General features: G+C 40.3%; 1 protein-coding gene across 3 annotated transcripts in view; it reads left to right on the top strand.

The window, feature by feature from the left end:
• The window catches only part of ABLIM1 (actin binding LIM protein 1), a 299,516-nt gene that overhangs the window by 230,229 nt on the left and 50,335 nt on the right, over positions 1–18,952 (top strand). For all 3 annotated transcript variants that reach the window (XM_059398658.1, XM_059398657.1, XM_059398656.1), the window contains exons 7-8: positions 13,552–13,639; positions 16,872–16,930. In XM_059398658.1, the coding sequence (XP_059254641.1) occupies positions 13,552–13,639; positions 16,872–16,930 (147 nt within the window). The remainder of the gene's footprint in view (positions 1–13,551; positions 13,640–16,871; positions 16,931–18,952) is intronic.

Raw genomic sequence — 18,952 nt, 5'->3', positions numbered from 1 at the left:
ATGGTCCAGTTTCATTCTTCTGCGTGTGGCTGTCCAAATTTCCCAACACCATTTGTTGAAGAGACTGTCTTTTTTCCACTGGACATTCTTTCCTGCTTTGTTGAAGATTAGTTGACCATAGAGTTGAGGCTCTATTTCTGGCCTCTCTGTTCTGTTCCATTGATCTGTGTGTCTGTTTTTATGCCAGTACCATACTGTCTTGATGATTATAGCTTTGTAATAGAGCTTGAAGTCTGGAATTGTGATGCCACTAACTTTGGCTTTCTTTTTCAACATTCCTCTAGCTATTCGGTGTCTTCTCTGGTTCCATATAAATTTTAGGGTTATTTGTCCCATTTGTTTGAAAAAAAAAATAGATGGTATTTTGATTGGGATTGCATTAAATGTGTAGATTGCATTAGGTAGCGTAGACATTTTCACAATATTTGTTATTCCAATTCATGAGCATGGAACATTTTTCCAATTCTTTGTGTCTTCCTCAATTTCTTTCATGAGTACTTTATAGTTTTCTGTTTATTTTATTTATTTTAAAGTTTATTCTTTGCCTCTTTGGTTACGTTTATTCCTAAGTATCTTATTGTTTTGGTTACATTTGTAAATGGGGTCAACTCCTTAGTTTCTCTTTCTTCTGTCTTGCTATTAGTGTAGAGAAATGCAACTGATTTCTGTATGTTGATTTTATACCCTGACATTTTACTTGATTCCTGTACAAGTTCTAGCAGTTTTGGAGTGGAGTCTTTTGGGTTTTCCACATAAAGTATCATATCATCTTCAAAGAGTGTGAGTTTGACTTCTTTGCTGACTTGGATGCCTTTAATTTCTTTCTGTTGTCTGATTGCTGAGGCTAGGACTTCTAGTACTATGTTGAATAGCAGTGGTGATAGTGGACATCACTGCCGTGTTCCTGATCGTAGGAGAAAAACTCTCAATTTTTCCCCATTGAGAATGATATTTGCTGTGGGTTTTTCATAGATGACTTTGATGATATTGAGGAATATATCCTCTATCACTACACTTTGAAGAGTTTTGATCCAGAAAGGATGCTGTACTTTGTCAAATGCTTTTTCAGCTTCTGTTGAGAGTATCGTATGGTTCTTGTTCTTTAATTAATGTATTGTATCACATCGGTTGATTTGCGGATGTTGAACCAACCGTGCAACCCAGGAATAAATTCCACTTGGGTCGTGGTGAATAATCCTTTTAATGTACTGTAGGATCCTATTGGCTAGTATTTTGGTGAGAATTTTTGCATCTGTGTTCATCAAGGATATTGGTCTGCAATTCTCTTTTTTAATCGGGTCTTTGTCTGCTTTTGGGATCAAGGTAATGGATCATAAAATGAGGTTGGCAGTTTTCTTCCATTTCTGTTTTTTGGAACAGTTTCAGGAGAATAGGTATTAATTCTTCTTTAAATTTTTGGTAGAATTCCCCTGGGAAGCCGTCTGGCCCTGGACTCTTGTTTGTTGGGAGATTTTTGATGACTGCTTCAATCTCCTTACTGGTTATGGGTCTGTTCAGGTTTTCTATTTCTTCCTGGTTCAGTGTTGGTAGTTTATATGTCTCTAGGAATGTATCCATTTCTTCCAGATTGTCAAATTTTCTGGTGTACAGTTGCTCATAAATGTTCTTATAATTGTTTGTATTTCTTTGGTGTTCATTGTGATCTCTCCTCTGTCATTCATGATTTTATTTATTTGGGTCCTTTCTCTTTTCTTTTTGATAAGTCTGGTCAGGGGTTTATCAAATCTTATTAATTCTTTTAAAGACCCAGCTCCTAGTTTTGTTGATTTGTTCTGTTGTTCTTTTGGTTTCTATTTCATTGATTATTGCTCTCATCTTTATTATTTCTCTTCTCCTGCTGGGTTTAGGCTTTCTTTTTCCAGCTCCTTTAGGTGTAGGGTTAGGTTGGGTACTTGGGACCTTTCTTGTTTCCTTTTTTTTATTTTTTATTTGTCAGAGAGAGAGAGAGAGAGAGAGAGAGCACACAAGTGGGCAGAGTGGCAGGCAGAGGCGGGGAGAGAAGCAGGCCCCCTGCTGAGCAAGCAGCCCCATGTGGGACTCAACCCCAGGACCCTGAGGTCACTACCCGAGCTAAAGGCAGCAGCCCAACCGACCGAGCCACCCAGGCATCCCCCTTTCTTGTTTCTTAAGAAAGGCTTATATGGCTATATATTTCCTCTCAGGACTGCCTTTGCTGTGTCCCTCAGATTTTGAACAGTTGTGTTTTCATTATCATTTGTTTCCATGAATTTTTAAAGTTCTTTTTTAATTTCCTGGTTGACTCATTCATTCTTTAGTAGGATGCTCTTTAGCCTCCATGTATTTGAGTTCTTTCCAACTTTCCTCTTATGATTGAGTTCTGGCTTCAGAGCATTGTGTTCTGAAAATATGCAGGGAATGATCCCAGTCTTTTGGTACTGGTTGAGACCTGATTTGTGACCCAGGATGTGATCTGTTCTGGAGAATGTTCCATGTGCACTAGAGAAGAATGTGTATTCTGTTGCTTTGGGATGGAATGTTCTAAATATATCTGTGATGTCCATCTGGTCCAGTTATCTTTAAGGCCTTTATTTCCTTGTTGATCTTTTGCTTGGATGATCTGTCCATTTCAGTGAGGGGGTGTTAAAGTCCCCTACTGTTACTGTATTATTGTTGATGTGTTTCTTTGATTTTGTTATTGGTTTATATAGTTGGCTACTCCCATGTTAGGGGCATAGATATTTAAAATCATTAGATCTTCTTGTTGGACAGACTCTTTGAGTATGATATAGTCTCCTTCCTCATCTCTTATTATAGTCTTTGGCTTAAAATCGAATTGATCTGATATAAGGACTGCCACCCCAGCTTTCTTTTGATGTCCATTAGCATGGTAAATTGTTTTCCACCCATTCACTTTAAATCTGGAGGTGTCTTTGGGTCTAAAATGAGTTACTTGTAGGCAGCATATTGATGGGTCTTGTTTTTTTAATCCATTCTGATACCCTTTATCTTTTGATTGGGACATTTAGCCCAATTACATTCAGGGTAGCTATTGAAAAATATGAATTTAGTGCCATTGTATTGCCTGTGGGTTAAGCCTCTGCCTTCAGCTCGGGTCATGATCGAGTGCTGCATGGGATCGAGTCCTGCATTGGGCTCTCTGCAGGAGGGGGGGGCCTGCTTCCTCCTCTCTCTCTGCCTGTCTTTCTGCCTTGTGATCTCTGTCAAGTAAATAAATAAAATCTTTAAAATAAAAAGGTGACTGTTACTGTATATTGTCTCTATTCCTTTATGGTCTACTACTTTTAGGCTCTCTCTTTGCTTAGAGGATCCTTTTCAATATTTCTTGTAGGGCTGGTTTGGTGTTTGCAAATTCTTTTAATTTTTGTTTGTCCTGGAAGCTTTTTATCTCTTCTTCTATTTTCAATGACAGCCCAGCTGGATATAGTATTCTTGGCTGCATATTTTTCTCATTTAGTGCTCTGAATATATCATGCCAGTTCTTTCTGGCCTGATAGAAAGTGGCTAAGTCGACTGCCAATCTAATATTTCTACCATTGTATGTTACAGACTTCTTGTCCATAACTGCTTTCAGGATTTTCTCTTTGTCACTAAGATTAGTAAGTTTTACTATTAGATGATGGAGTGTGGACCTATTTTTATTGATTTTGAGGGGGGTTCTCTGTGCCTCCTAGATTTTGATGCTTGTTCCCTTTGCCATATAAGGGAAATTTTCTATTATAATTTGCTCCAATATACCTTCTGCCCCTCTTTCTCTTTTTTCTTCTGGAACCCCAATTATTCTAATATTGTTTCATTGAGAGATAATTCTCCCCTCGTGGTCCAGTAGTTATTTGTCTCTCTTTTGCTCAGCTTCTTTATTTCCTGTCACTTGGTCTTCTATATCACTAATTCTCTTTTCTGCCTCATTTATCCTAGCAGTAAGAGCCTCCATTCTTGATTGCACCTCATTAATTCCTTTTTGATTTCAGCTTGGTTAGATTTTAGTTCTTTTATTTGTCCAGAAAGGGGTTTTATTTCTCCAGACAGAGTTTGTCTAATATCATCCATGCCTTTTTCGAGCCCAGCTAGCACCTCGAGAATTGTCATTCTGAACTCTGGATCTGCCATATTACCAGTGTCTGTATTGATTAGGTCCCTAGTCATTGGTACTGTCTCTTGTTCTTTTTTTTTTTTTTTTTGTGGTAAGTTTTTCTGCCTTGTCATTTTTATCCAGATAAAAATATATGAATGAGAAAATACTAAAAGGGTGGCAAAGACCCCAGAAAAATGTACGCTAATCAAATCAGAGGAGACCCCAAACAGGGGAGAGGGGGGTAAAAAAATTAATATATATGTATATTAGACTGGTGAATAGAACAGAGCCACCCACTGGATTTTGGATGTATTTTGGTCTCTTAGAATAAACTACCTCTCAAAATTTTAAAGAAATAGCATATATATATATACAAAAATAAGGGTAAACATGATGAAAGGATGGAATATGACTGTAAAGAATAAAATTTTTTAAAAATTCTAAAAAAGGAATTGATAAGATAAGTTGGTTGGAAAAAGAAAGAAAAAAAAGGTTGGTGGGGGATGTGCTCTGGCTGGAGACTAGTACAAAGCCCTTTGCTAGGTTTAGGGTATATTTTGATCTATTAGAAGATACTGTTTCCCAAAATTTTTTAGGAAGAAAAAAACCCCCTATATATATATACAAAAAATAAGTTAAACACAATGAAGGATAAAATATGACTGTAATAATGAAAGTTTAAAAAGATTTTTTTTTCAGAAAGGTATTATTAAGACAAACTAGTTGAAACACATTGAAAGAGGAAAGAGGAAACATTAAAAAAAATTAGGATAAGAAAAAAAAATTTAAAAATTAAATTTAACTTTGTAAGACTAAAGGATCATGGGGAAAAGCCATGAATTCCATGCATTATTTTCCCCTATCTCTGGACTTCCACTGTTCTTCTTGAGCAGTGATCTTGGTCTTGCCTCGATGTTCTTTCTGATCTTCTGGGGGAGGAGCCTGTTGTAGTGATTTTTAGTGGTTCTCAGATGTCTTTATCAGAGGTGGAATTGCATCGCCCTTGCCAGGGTCCAGGCTAAGTAATCTCCTTGGGTTCACTCTTGGTAGCTTTTATTCCCTGAACACTTTCCGTAGAGCTCTGAGGACAGGAGTGAAAATGGCAGCCTCCTAGTCAACAGCCTGGAGGAGCTGAGAGCTTGGTGCCCCACTCCTCAGTGTGCCCTTAGAGAAAAGGGGTCAATTACTCCCATCTCCCTGGTCTCCAGTCACACTCCGAGCTCACCCGGCCTGTGATCAGGCATTTCTGTCTCTGACACACAACCCCTTTTGGAGTCTCCAAACCCAGCAGATTCTTGCCTCCAGAGGAGGAAGGTGAGTCTCCCCGGATCTGCCACATGTGGGATCCCTGCTCAAAGAGCAGTGCCCTGACTGTGCCATGGATCACAGTTTAAGGTAACCCTGAGCTGAGACCTCACTCCTTGTCTCTGTCTCTGCACCTGGCTTCCCCGCTCTGATACCTGCGAGCTCTGCTACACTTAGACACCCTCAATCCTTCTGTGACTCCATGGGATCCTGAGACCACACTGTCTCTGCAAGGACTCCACACTGTCCCTGCGAGGACTCCATAGGGCACTTAGCCACTGGAGTGACATCCTTCCCCAGAGCAGACTTCTAATCATTCTGATTTTGTGCTCTACTGCTCCACAGCTTGCTGGGAGCCAGCCCCTCTCCCATGGTCTCTCTTCCTGTTGCCTTGGATTCACTTCTCAACATGTCCTACCTTTCAGAAAGCTGTCGATTTTCTGTTCCTAGAATAGCGTCTCCTCTTCTCTTCGATCTCCTGTTGAGTTTGTAGGTATTCAGAATTGTTTGGTAACTATCTCGCTGAGCTCCTGAGATCTGATGTCATTTCAATCTGCTCCTCCTCCACCATCTTGCTTCTCTCCCATTCCTTGGCCTCTTATTTTGAAATGTAATTGGTTTTTATATATTCTGGATATGAGTCCTTTTTTAGACATATGATTTGCACAAATTTCTTCCAATCCATGGCTCATCTTTCTATTTTCTTCATGATGTCCTTTGAAGAGAAAAAAATTTTAATCTTGAGGACATCCAATTTGTCAATCTTTTTTCTTTAATGAATTATTTTTTTGTAGAATATCTAAGAAATAGTAAACCAAAATCACAAAGATTTTCTTTGATGTTCTGTTTAGAAATTTTATAGTTTTAACTTTTATATTTACGTCCATGACCCATTTTTAAGTTCATTTTTCCTTTATGGTGTGAGGTAGGGGCATGATTGAATATGTATATGTAACTGTCCCGTCATTTGTTGGCAAGACTATCCCCTCCCTAGCAAGTTGCCTTCACACTTAACTTAAAATCAGTTAACCATGAACGTGGGGGTTTATTTTGGAATTCTCTCTTCTACTCCATTAACCTGTATATCTATTCTAGTGCCAGTCCATGCTGTCTTGATAACTTCTGGCATTATAGAAACTTTTGAAATCTGATAGTATAAGTCCTCTGACTTTATCCTATTATTTTGAAGTTTTTTGACTTTCATACATCCTTTGTGCTGCCACATACATTTTAGGATCAGCTTTTCAGTCCCTACAAATAATCCAGCTGGAATTTTGGTAGAGATTGAACTGAATCTATAGATCAGTTTAAAGACACTGGTTAGGTCCTGTGGGGAATGCACACATTCACAGATAACATTTATCTAGCACTATTAAAGTGTAAAGACTGCTTTAAAGTTTTTGCACTTAATTCTTTGGAAGGAGATGAGAAAGCAATAACCATCTGTAAAAATGGGATATGCATGTACACTGGGATGTTACCACATTCTTCATTCTTTACCCCTCATTAAAAGAAGGTAGTTGAGGGGCATCTGGGTGGCTCAGTTGGTTAAGTGGCCAACTCTTGATTTCAGCTCAGATCACAATCTCAGGGTCCTGAGATTAAGTGCTGCATTGGGCTCCATGCTCAGTGGGGAGTCTGCTTGAAGATATTCTCTCTCCCTCTCCCTCTCTGTCTCTTGTAAAGAAGTATTTTTTTAAAATAGAAGGGAGTTCTTTTATATCTTGAGCAGCAGGGCATCAGATCATTGGAAGGCAGTGGTGTATTTCTCTCTGTTGTTTTGTGCGTCTTCGCAGGGAAAGATGAGCCACCACCCCTCCCTCTGACACAGCATACATGTTTGGAGCAGAGGCTGCAGCTGCGGTTGGGTGGTTAAGAGTGTCTGGCTGAAGGATGTTCTCATCTGTGCAGGTTGGCTTTGTATAGACTTGTGTAGAGCCCTCTGGGCTTCACAAACACTGCCTGGGCAAACTGATTTACTAACCTTTGCCCAGAATACAGACTTTGGGCCAAGGCACACCCTCATTATCTGGCCTGTTCAGGATCCTGCATTAGGAAAAATAAAAACAAAAACAAAAACCACTCCTGAAACAAGTGATGTTCAACTTGGAGATCAAGCCATTCCAGTCCCATTGGCAGTTTCTCCCGCTTCAAGGAAAAAACAGCAAACACAAAGAAGGCTGAGTCAGCCCCTACACTGCCTTTCTGCAGGAGTAAGACAGGGAACTTAACGTGATTCTGGCTCTCCTTTCCCACCTATGCACCTGCTGTGTAAGTGACAGATCCTTGTTACTCTTCTTTGGCCTCCTCATCTACTATTGGGTTTAGGGTTTGGAGACCACCGTGACTGGTATTTCCCCAGGTCATGATGATTTGTGTACTCATTTCACTGCTTGTAAGACAAAGAAGCTGATTCCTAGGTTCCACCTTAAGGCCATTAATTGAACCCATTTTTAAAAGGATCTTGGGTGTTGCTTATACACAGTAATGTTAGCAAAGACCTGATCTAGGTCAACACACTTACCTCTAAAGTGTTTGCATGCCCTTTATCTAAAGTCACTATCAGCCAGAGCTGTGTTTGCAACAGTCTTGGGGACAGGAAAGCAATTTGTTTATTCCTTCGGGTGTTCTAAGCAAATCGTCTCTGAATCAAGTTAGAACTTTAAAAAAAACAGGCAACCTAGACCTTGATAGCTTAACTTCCCCATATGGAAATGACTACAATCAGTTATCTCTCAGGGTTACACCCTTGGTTTTTCTCAAGGGTCTGTGTAAGAAATAATGACTTCAGCGTTGCCAACCATCAGCAAAATTAGTGTGGAAGATAATTTTCAATTCCAGGATTTTGCTTTGGTGCTTTTAGAGGGTAGGCCTGGCTCTACTTTTTGGAAGCACTGGGGGTTCCGAGTACACTGGCCACATTAAGTGGTAGTTTTTTTGCTTGCAGTCTAGGACTGTAAAATAGCACCTACAATGACAGAAATGTTGGGAGAGCAGGCCCTTAGAGTCCTTGATACAATGCCTGGCACAGAGCCAGACCTGGTGGAAATTCAGCCTATAATGACTGTTACTAATTTAGACTGGGAAACCTTGCCTGTCTAGTGATAGTTATATGTGGCCATTTTTTTTCTTTTTTATTTTTTTTCACAGTGAGACTTCTAGTGGCCCGTTTTCTTTTTTCCTCATCTGCTGAGAAATTTGGATCATCACAGGTTAGCCTGAGTTTGGAGTCCTGATATTTTCTTTTCCTCTAAGGTTTTTGTCCAGTTGTTTATAGATCATGACCTTCTCTGATAAGAATCTGCAAGTGTCTTTTTGAAGTAGGTAGAACATTAGTATAAATGGCTGAAGATTGACCTCAGAGGCCCTCTTCCCCATCTCCTGGGCTCTTGTTAGGAGTAGAGCAAGAAAAAGAGGGTAAAGAAGAACTAAAAAGTATAGTTGGTCATACAGGAGCTAAGCAGATTATCAGGCAAGCAGATTATCTGTCCAAGGATGGGTCCTGTAATCACAGTTCTCTTTTGCTACTTCCGGTGGGCTGTTAGAGTTGGCACAGGCCTTAGGGCATCCAGAAATCCTCCTTGGTATAAGGCACTAGAGAGTCCTTGCTTAAACCCCATTCCCTGCCATCAAGAGTTTCCTTTCTCTACCCAAATTGCTTTCCAGTTAACACTGCTGTGTGAGCGTGTAGAGGTATGGGATTTCACACAGAATCACAGAATTTTGCAGCTGCATGGGACTTGAAATGGTCTAATCCAGCCCTTCACTTCTTACAGATGAGGGGCCTGGAGGCTTGAGAGGTTAGGTAGTGACATCATTGAGGTCTCATGGGTAGCACATTAAGGAATGGCGGTTGCAAACATGGTAGTCCTTTCCCAGGGCACCCCCTGATCCACAAGGAATTCAGAATTATCTCCTCTGCCAGACGGTGGATTTTCAAATAAAATAAAATAAATTGATGGGTTAAACTATATCCTGCCTTATAGTAAATGGTATTACTCCAGATGGTATTCTAGTCTGTATGCTCAAGTTCCTGCTCCAATTTAGAGATTAACCAAATAGTAATAATTACCACAGAAGTCTGACATAATCAGCACTATTAAAGGCAAGCCATTTTTTCCACTTTGAATGTGTAGGCAGGTGTTTTATAAAACTCAGCTAAATAAGCAAATTGTTTACTTTTCATAGAGTTCAATGCCAGCCAGAATGTAGACTTTTAATATGTGCATTTTGAATATGTGAAAAAGAACAAAATAGGCTGTACTTTTTTTAACATAGCAGGGTAGAAAGATGGGTGGAAAACAGCCACTGTGGAGCTCAGCAGCGGCCAGGGGGTGGGGGCGGTGTCCCTGCAACACATCTGGCCCCACAGGCTCAGGCACAGCGGGATGTTGGGCTGTGGGCTTGGGGCCAGCTACCTAGTCACTGTCCTTTATGAAGTCACCTGTTACAACAAAGCCCACAGTTTGCTTTAAAAGTTTGTAATCAATAGCCTCCTCTTCACAATGATTTACATGTTTATTGTCTGTTCGTATGTAGGCACTGGTCTTCCATTTTGCTCATGATCTGAGATACTTTTCCTTCTTCTGTAGACAGACTCCAGTGTAAATGACTTTGATTAAGCTACGTCCATGTTGGGGGTTGGTTCGCATAGGAGCCCACATCTGTGATCAGCTCTGATCCCTTTTCCTGGCCCTGTGCGTAGGGCTTGACTGTGAACCGTCATGGGTACTGGAGTAAGAAGAAATGAAAGAGAGGAAGTGACTTTCCCATGCAAAGCAGAGGCTCCCTTGCCCTTGAGACTGGGTGGTCCCCCGGGCTCGCACTGCTACAAAACCAGACCTTTGAAGGGCTGTGAAGTGGCCTTTGATTCTGGCTCCCTGCATTACTTGACACGTTCGGCATTGTGAGATGAGCGAGTGCCTGCGTTACGATGATACTGTTTCTTAGCAGTGTTTTTGCTCATGGTTTCTAGACCACAGCCCTGCTGCTTGGGACCTTGGTGTATCTTCCATCCACCTCGTATGACAGTTTGTGTAACACAGTTACCCTCCTATACCTGTCCTTGGAAAGAACAGGCACGGGGCGGGGGGGGGGGGGGCTTTTACCAGCGTGCCAACCTGTACTGACAAACTTTCTCTTTTGTGAATGGCCCTGGGACCACCTCTGTTCAGAGTGTTACTGCTCATTGTTGTTGTTTCTAGGATTACCGTATGTAGTGATGTGCTGCACCATTTTCAAAATATCATATGATCATTCACCCTAATCACGTCCTATGAGGTAGTTACAACAGTGGAGTGCTGAATGTTTAGAGAGCCTGCCACCTTCCCAAGACCATAGAATGCTGAAACAGGATTTGAATCCAGTCAGCCTTACCCCAGTATCTCCACACTCTGAGCCAGTACTTCATGTGACTATATTATAGGCATTGTTTTTCTGGATGATTTTTTTTCTCTTGGCTGCATTGGTTTGTTTCCGTGTAAGTTTATTTCATTCTTTTAATGGCTACATATGATTCAATATTTTATTTAACTACTTTCTTATTTAGGTTATTTAGATTGCTTTCTGTTGTTTTGTTCTTTGAGGTTATAAATAATGTTGAGATCCTGAATACATATACTCTTAAGTACATATACTTGTAAGGTATGAGAGTTTCTGTAGGCTAGCTTCCTATGTGCATATTAAATTTGAAAAAATATTGCCAAAGCTGCCTTTCAAAAGAATTTTGTTCACCAGTAGTCTGTGAGAAAGCCTTTTTCCTCACATTAGTCTTCTCTTTATCTTTGCCAGTTTAGTGAGGAAAGATTTTTTTTTTTTCCTAAATTGTGTTTCCCTGATTCCTGGTGGAGTTGAGCTAATTCTTTATTTTTTGGGTCTTCTACGTGTCCTCTGGAAATTGCTTTTTGCCCATATTGCCACTTACTTTTTATTAGAGATTGTCTTTATATATTCTGGATAATAATCTTTTTTGTGGCCTGCATGACAAGTATTATTTTCCCCGCTACTCTTCCTTTAACTTTTCTAAGTCTAGACATTTTTATGTATGTGCAGAGTCATTATCTGTCTTCATTGTTTCTAGATTTTTGCCTTGTTTAGGAAAGCACTCCTATCCCGAGTGTACTAAATTATCTCCTATAAATCCTTCTAATACTTCTACATTTTTGTTTCTGTATTTAGCTCTGTAACTCTCTAGAATTCTTTTTTTGTAGGTTATGAATTAGGAATCTAGCTTTACCTTTCTCTGTATGGAGAATCCATTGTCCTTACTGTTAGTGGAATAATCCATTTTGCAACTCACTGGAAATGCCTTCTTTATCATAAACTAAATTTCTTGTGTAGAGCTGTGTGACTGGCTTTTCTTGTGTAGAGCTGTGTGACTGGCTTTCCTAAGTTATGTGTTTCACGACTTATGTTCTAATTCTGTACCAGTATTAAAGCACTTGAATTATTTGAGCCTTAGAATAACTTTTTTATGTCAGGGAGGGAAAACCCCCCTTAGTTGATGCTGTTTTTTGTGCATTTTTCTTCTTCCGTATGAACTTACAGAATCAGGTTGTCAAGGTGTCTGTAGACGAAACTCCTATGAGTATTGTGATTGGAAATGCATTGCATTAATAGGTTCATTTTAGATAAATTGACATCTTTAAATATTTAGTTTCCTCATCCAGAAATATTATATGCCTGTTAGCCTTTTTTGTCCATCAGTTAAATTCTATAGTTTTCTTTATGTAGATCTTGCATTGAAGGGTTTGTTTGTTGGTATTAGAAATGGAGTCTTGTTTTCCCATGACACTGACGGAATTTGTTTTGCCAGTCTGTAGAAAGTTGTGAGGTTTTATATGTTTATTTTTTATCTAGCTGTTTGAACTCTTTCATTAATGACCTGCATGTTTATTTCTTCTTGCCTTATCACATTGGCTAGGACTAAAACAATGTAAAAAAGCTTTGGTGAAAACGTAATTCATTGTCTTGGTGCTCTTTGTTGAGAATGCAGCTAATGTTGTGCCACTAAATACAATAGATACATTGTATCAGTTTGAAGATCTGTCTTCCTACTCCCAGTTTACTGGGGAGTGTGCTTTTCACTGTAGACTACACAAACTTCCTGTAAAGGTGCCTTAATTCTTTCACTTACATTTTCCTTGAGAATCCCGAGATTGTCCTAACTGGCTGGGAACTCTCAGCATTAACATCCCAGCTGGACTACAGTGCTTTAGAACTTACAGTGACTTCTTTCTCCTTTCACTCACATTTGACCCTGGATGGCCTAGAGGAAGGAGCTACTTTACATGACATTGCCTAGGCTTCCTTCATGCCCTAGGGAAGAAAAATTAAATAATAGTGTGTGGAGCAAAACAAGAGCACCACTTCTAGAATTTTCCAGTTGTCACCATTGAACAGATTTCATTCCTGGCTTCTATTTTCAAATATCTTCAGTTTTTTTCCACTTGAGTGCCTTGAGTAACCAACTACCATCTCACACTCTTGTTGCTAAGTGGCTTTTGTAGTTTCTCCTGGAGGGTGTGAGAAAGGAGTCACTACCTGGCCTCTGATTTCCTGTTGAGATTTTATGCAAACATAGAGGGTGCTGCTACTTCTGGCTCTCGGCACTGCCATAGCACGGGGTTCATGCAAAAGAAATATTTCACTCTTGGTTGATAAAATGATTTCATTGTGGAGTATACTAGAAAATTTTTAGGTGGTGAAGATTTTTTGCTAAGCTATAAATGAAAAGATTTCATTTTGTCAGGCATGTATTTGGACCATGACTCTAATGTGACTTGGCACCTGTCTAGAGAATGGTCCCTGTGTCCGGTGACATTTTGCTTTGGGGAAGTCAACACCTGCTGTGATGGCATCTGTCATATTTAGGAATGTGAAAAGCTCATGAATAATTCAGGGCCATCTCAGTAAAATGCCTTCTTTAGAAAACACTTAATAGAAGACTTTGGCAAAATACTGTTATAAGCAACACAGGAATTTGGGGTTCTCCTAAGGTGAAAGCTGTGAATGATGTCCTTTACTTTGGTTTTTCCCATCTTGATGCACGTTAGATAGGTTTTATTATTTTTAGCAAAAACCCGCTAAATATGAGAATCCCCAGGTCCAGAAAAGAGGCTGGGAGCTGTGACAAGGTGCAAACTAAAGAGTCCCTCCCTCTTCTCTTGCAGGCAGGTGACAAACATTACCACCCCAGCTGTGCACGATGCAGCAGATGCAACCAGATGTTCACCGAAGGAGAGGAAATGTATCTTCAAGGTAAGGTGTCTCCGGAATTCATAAGTTCTTCTCATCTGGGGAAGGAAAACCTTGCTTTGTTCATTTGTTTGTTTGTTTTTAGAGAGGAGGCATTTCATTAGCTGCAAGGCTCCCCAGATCCAAAATGAGCGTGGCCAAAAGTTACCTCATCAGTTAGTATTAGTCAGCCAAGCAGTTGACATGCTGGCCATGAGCCCCTGAGTCTGTTTAACAAAGGAATGCGTTGCTTCTGGAGTGAATGCATAGGAATTGATGTTTGGTCCCATGGAAGTGAGGCAAGAGTGAAAATTAGCAACACCTCCTCCCAGCCTTCCCCAGGAGGTGTGGGAAACAAGACGAAAGAAAAAGCATTTCTAGATGTTACTTTGTCTTTGCTCCTTTCACTACCCCGCGAGAAGGATTTTTCGATGCCTCCAGCCTGCTCTGATGCAAGCTTTCAGGAAGAATATCATCTCATATTTGGTGAATTGCATCATAGATGTATTTCATCCCCTTAAGATGACATAGCTCTCATACTGAAAGAAAGATAGCAGGAGGGTGAGAGAGAACATTTCCAGAGTCCCTGAAAGAGAAGTGGAGAAGTTTCTGGTGGCAAAGAAGTACTCATTACCAGAGGGCCATCAGATTTGGGGGACTGATGGGTGGGAGGGGCAGAGGGAGAGAATCTTAAGCAGGCTCCCTGCCAAAAACCGGACTCCATCTCACAATGCTGAGTTCATGACCCAAGCCAAAATCAGGAGTTGAATGCTTAACCGACTGAGCCACCCAGGTGCCCCCAGATTTTTTCAAGTTGAAAATCATTTTGAGAAATTTTCCCAGTGTCCAACCATGACTAGTTTTTATCTCCCCTAAAATGCTGATGTTTCTCAGCGAGAAGCTCGGGGGAGGATTCTCTTCCAGTCAAACAGCACCATCTGCACAAACATTTTACTATTTTTAGCCGGAGAAAGAGTCATTAAATTGACAAGGGCTTATCAGTAAAATTACCGAGAGCCATGGAAGCTGGTGCTCATTCAGTTTGGTAATTACCAGGTCTCATCTGCCTTCACGCTCATTTCTTTGTCTCTCTGCACTTAACACTACGTGTATTTTTAATGAATGGTTCCTTTGCTCTCTATTTTGTTTTTATACAATGAAGAAAGTCAACGGACATGATTCTTGAATATTAAAGCAAAGTCTTAATCTACTCTCTGAAAAATGCTGCCTCTATGAGAAATTGACAATCCAAATATCACTTACTTTTAAATGATCAGTCTGGAAAATTCTGATGAAAAAAGTCACTGAATTTTAAAGGACCCAATAAAGACAAGTGACAGGCCCCCAAACCCATAGTCTCACGTGGACTTTTTATGACACAGTCTCTGAGGGCAGGCTGTGAGTCTCCATAGCCACAGGCAGGTGTCACTTTGCATTTTCAGCATGGAATCGATATTTATTCTCCATTTGGTCTCCAGGCTTTGTTTTAGATTTAGTGTGTCTATGCTAGTACTCATAAACAAAGACACAAGAGTGTGTGGCAACCCCGTGTCTGCTGGGAACTGAGACTCAAAGGCTCTCAGTGCGGCCCTGCACGTTCACATGCTTCTGGAACCTGAATAGAGAGTGATTTCAAGCTGTGCGCCAATGAGAACATATTCATACTACAAATAAACAACCGTCTGTTAAGATGGGCTGCCCTCAGAATTCCGGGGGTGGTTGTAAATGGCTTCTAGAGTTGGGCTTCAGTGCCCTTTGCCTACCCTTTCGACATGTCCTTGAAGAAAGAGTAGTTCATCTTCCTCAGCATCTGACATGTTCCCCACGTCACAGTCCTTGTGCATCTGACCTACGGAGAATAGTGTGACCCTGTGAGCAAACCTAGTGATCTGGCCAAGGGTTCCAACTCAGTAAAACCTTCAGAGTGAATGCTACTCCTGGGCCACCCACATTAAGAGGATTTCCTGTGCTTTGTAGCCAGCCTCAGAGTAAACACTAATGCTAAAAGGACTATGTGTCTGTCTGGTTTGTTTGTTTCATCTCTCCCCCCTTTTTCCCCTCCCCCTTTATTTATTTATTTATTTATTTATTTATTGGCTCTGGGTTAAGCAAGATAGGATGACTGTTAAGTAGGGATTAAAGTATTATTCTGATAGGAAAGGTATTATCCTTATCATGAATATTATTTTATCTATTTTAGATCAGTGGTGTAAAATAATTCAAGAGTTTTTAAATTGGTGAATTTTCAAGTATACACAGGTGGTTGCTTGAAGAGGTAAAGACTTAACAGGTCTGATGTTCCTCCTGAGACTTAGTAAATTCATATCATTTACTCGCTGCTTTCAACTTAGTAACTTCACTTGCTCAAGTCTTATCCAGTGCTCCTACGGCTCTTCTGCCCATAACCATATTTGAGCGTCTCCTTCCACGAACATAGGACTTACATACAGGTCCGACCCACAGCTGTATAAATGACATACATATCTAGGCATACGAAGTCATACTGGAGGACTTGAATTCTTACAAGAGCATTCTATAGGATTTAAGTGTTGTGCTTAGTTCTAGGATGCGTGCACCATTCCAAGGAAGGGCTTCATTCTCAGAGAAGGTGAGGTATTGACTCAGGGACAGAAAATGACACTTAGTAATTTCACTCACTTGAGAGTGGAGACTTTTGTTGTTCTTATTGTTCTTAATTAAAGGGTTAAAAGTTAAAGAAGACTTCTGCATTTATAACATAACTTTTGACCTTTCTACGAGTTGGCTTAATTTTCCATATCTTTGTAGATGACCGTGTGTAATTGGATCAATAAAAAATTCAGTGAGTTTTGCTTCTGGGTATGGACTGTCTGACTCTATTTCCCTCATCTAAATTGCTTGGTTGTTTTGATGTTCTATAAACATGGTTTATGGCTTCTGTTTAAATTAAATACAGCTGTGACTTTTAAAGGATAATAATATGGTCCAAAATGACAGCAACAACACTCAGTCAAGAATCAAACATCTCTCGTGTCAGAACACTCTTGTGCCTGTTAGTGGTCTCTGTGGTCTAGAATTATGACCTTTCTAGAGCGAGCTCAGGCTGGGTGAGGAAAACTCACCTGGTGGTTAGAGTTGCCATAATTCACTTGGTCCCAGGGCTCTCACACTCTCCTCTGATAGAGAAGAATATGAACTGTTCTCAGGAGTTCTGGCTAATTGGACTATGTCTTCTTTCTATTTCCTTTAACTCTTTGCGGGCATCATGTCTTTCCAGGTTCCACCGTTTGGCATCCCGACTGTAAGCAATCGACCAAGACTGAGGAAAAGCTGCGGGTAAGGAAACGATGAGAGCTGTGGTGCCAGGTGCATTTGCTGGCCCTCTGTGTCATTGCCACTAATTCTCAGGGCTGGAGTTTGGGGGAAATTACTTTATCATGGCTTTCTTTTTTTTTTTTTTCCTGAAGAGCAGATCAAGTTCAAAGACCATTTGGCCAGGGAAGGAGGTTCCCTTCCCTCCAATGTTAAATTGATTGTGGTTTTTGTTCCCATGCTTGTATTGGAGAAAGTAAGCCTTGCCTCACTAGTCAGGTTCATAGGAAAGCATTCAAGGAACAGTCAAAACATACAGATGAAAAGAAATTATTCATCAAGTTCTAAGTCAGATATCTGGTGGCCTACCAGACTTTTTTGTACTTAGTCCATAATGTACTACCCCAACCCAAACTCTGCATCCATGGTACATTTTACTGACCTCTTAAATCCAAATCCACTGAGTAGCCTCTGTCTCCACAAGCTAATGGTTTGTCAGATAAAACCCTTGGGGAAAACAATGATGTTCCCAAAAGTGTCAGTGTGAATAAGCATCTTGGTAACGTAACTCTTAGGTAACATCAAAATGTTTCAGTAACTGTCCTTGAACACTAAGTGCTCCAACAAAAGGATAGACCCTATTCACCTCTCACTTCTAAAACCTTCTCCTGGTCTTATTCAGCCCTGACAACACCTCCAGATGACATTATTTTATATGTTTCAGAAGCAAAGAGCTGCACACGCTTATAAGTCAGTATCATTATCTGTATCCTAATCAGATGCCCCTGGTTTTTCCCTTGGACTGTGAAATATTTTCTGAGCAGTAATCACACTGGATCCCAGTCCATAGGCTCCCAGGCTCTTGGTTTAGCTGACTTACTGATACCCCTGGAAAAACTATAATTGGCTGTGTTCCCCTTGGCATCTCAGAGAAAAGAAAGACCTAAAGTTACTTGGGAAGCCAAACTCTGGAGTGTGGTATCAGGTCTTCTTAAGCTGCCATTAGTAGGTGTAAGCAGCTCTGCATTGTAACCCCATCAGCATCATACTTCTATGGAAAAGAAAAAAAAAACCCTCATTCTCATAATAATGGAGTAAAAACAAGACAAACTGAAAAGGAATTTGGCCACCAGTATCAGGTGGACACATAACAGCTTCAACTTGAACATGTGTGTATAACCCTCAAGTCCTCCCACCAGGCAGGTGCACACTGGAACAGTCACCCGTGTTGGGCACCAGAGTCTGAGATTTTTGAGGAACTATGGATGCTTTGGAAGTGGGTTATCTTTCTAAAATCCCAGAACATTAAAGATAGTAGTTATTGTCACTTTTATCACAAGAATGTAAAATTCATAGCGTAGCTTGGGAATGCTTCCCAGAAAACACCCAACTAACTAGTGGTTTGTACTCTCTCTACTGTGTTGCTTTCAGTTTTTTTGAATATTCATTTTCACTTCATCTCTGATGAAGTCTTTTGGGAGACGAGGAGAAGAATGCTAATGAGACCAGACTGCATGGAATGTATGTCTTTTCTCTGTAAGAATCGCTTGAGTTTGCAGATAGTGTGACTAAAATGATATTTTAAAAAGAAAGGAAAAAACCACTCTTGATTGCATCTTGATAGAACTCTCTGGATAAGCTTGTGAAAACAATGAGTGAAATACTTCTCTTTCTGGCCAAGAAGAGCTGTTAATTTTTCTTCCTTTAGTCAAGTTTTCCAGAAAATTCCAAGACTTTTCTCCTAAAGCCAACATTCAGCCACTTGGGAAGTCAGTCCAACCCTCAGCTTGCTCACGTTTGGGAAGAGAAGGAGTGCATAGGACAGAGCATTCCAGCGGGGAAGAGGTCCCAGTGCCCTGAGTAGGGTGTGTGCTGACATTGGTGGGGTTTAAAGGGGAATCGTTTTTTGAATAAGGGAATGAATGTTGTGCTCTCTTAAGGGTGTGTCTACAGATCACAGACCTTGAGCCAAGATTTCCAAGCCTTTCATGGGGTACCACATCAGTGCAGTTACCATAGCAAAATGAAAATGTTTTAAGAATTTTT

Source organism: Mustela nigripes, chromosome 4 (assembly GCF_022355385.1).
Source record: "Mustela nigripes isolate SB6536 chromosome 4, MUSNIG.SB6536, whole genome shotgun sequence".
Classification (NCBI taxonomy): Eukaryota; Metazoa; Chordata; class Mammalia; order Carnivora; family Mustelidae; genus Mustela; species Mustela nigripes.
This window is presented reverse-complemented; position numbering and strand designations above follow the sequence as displayed.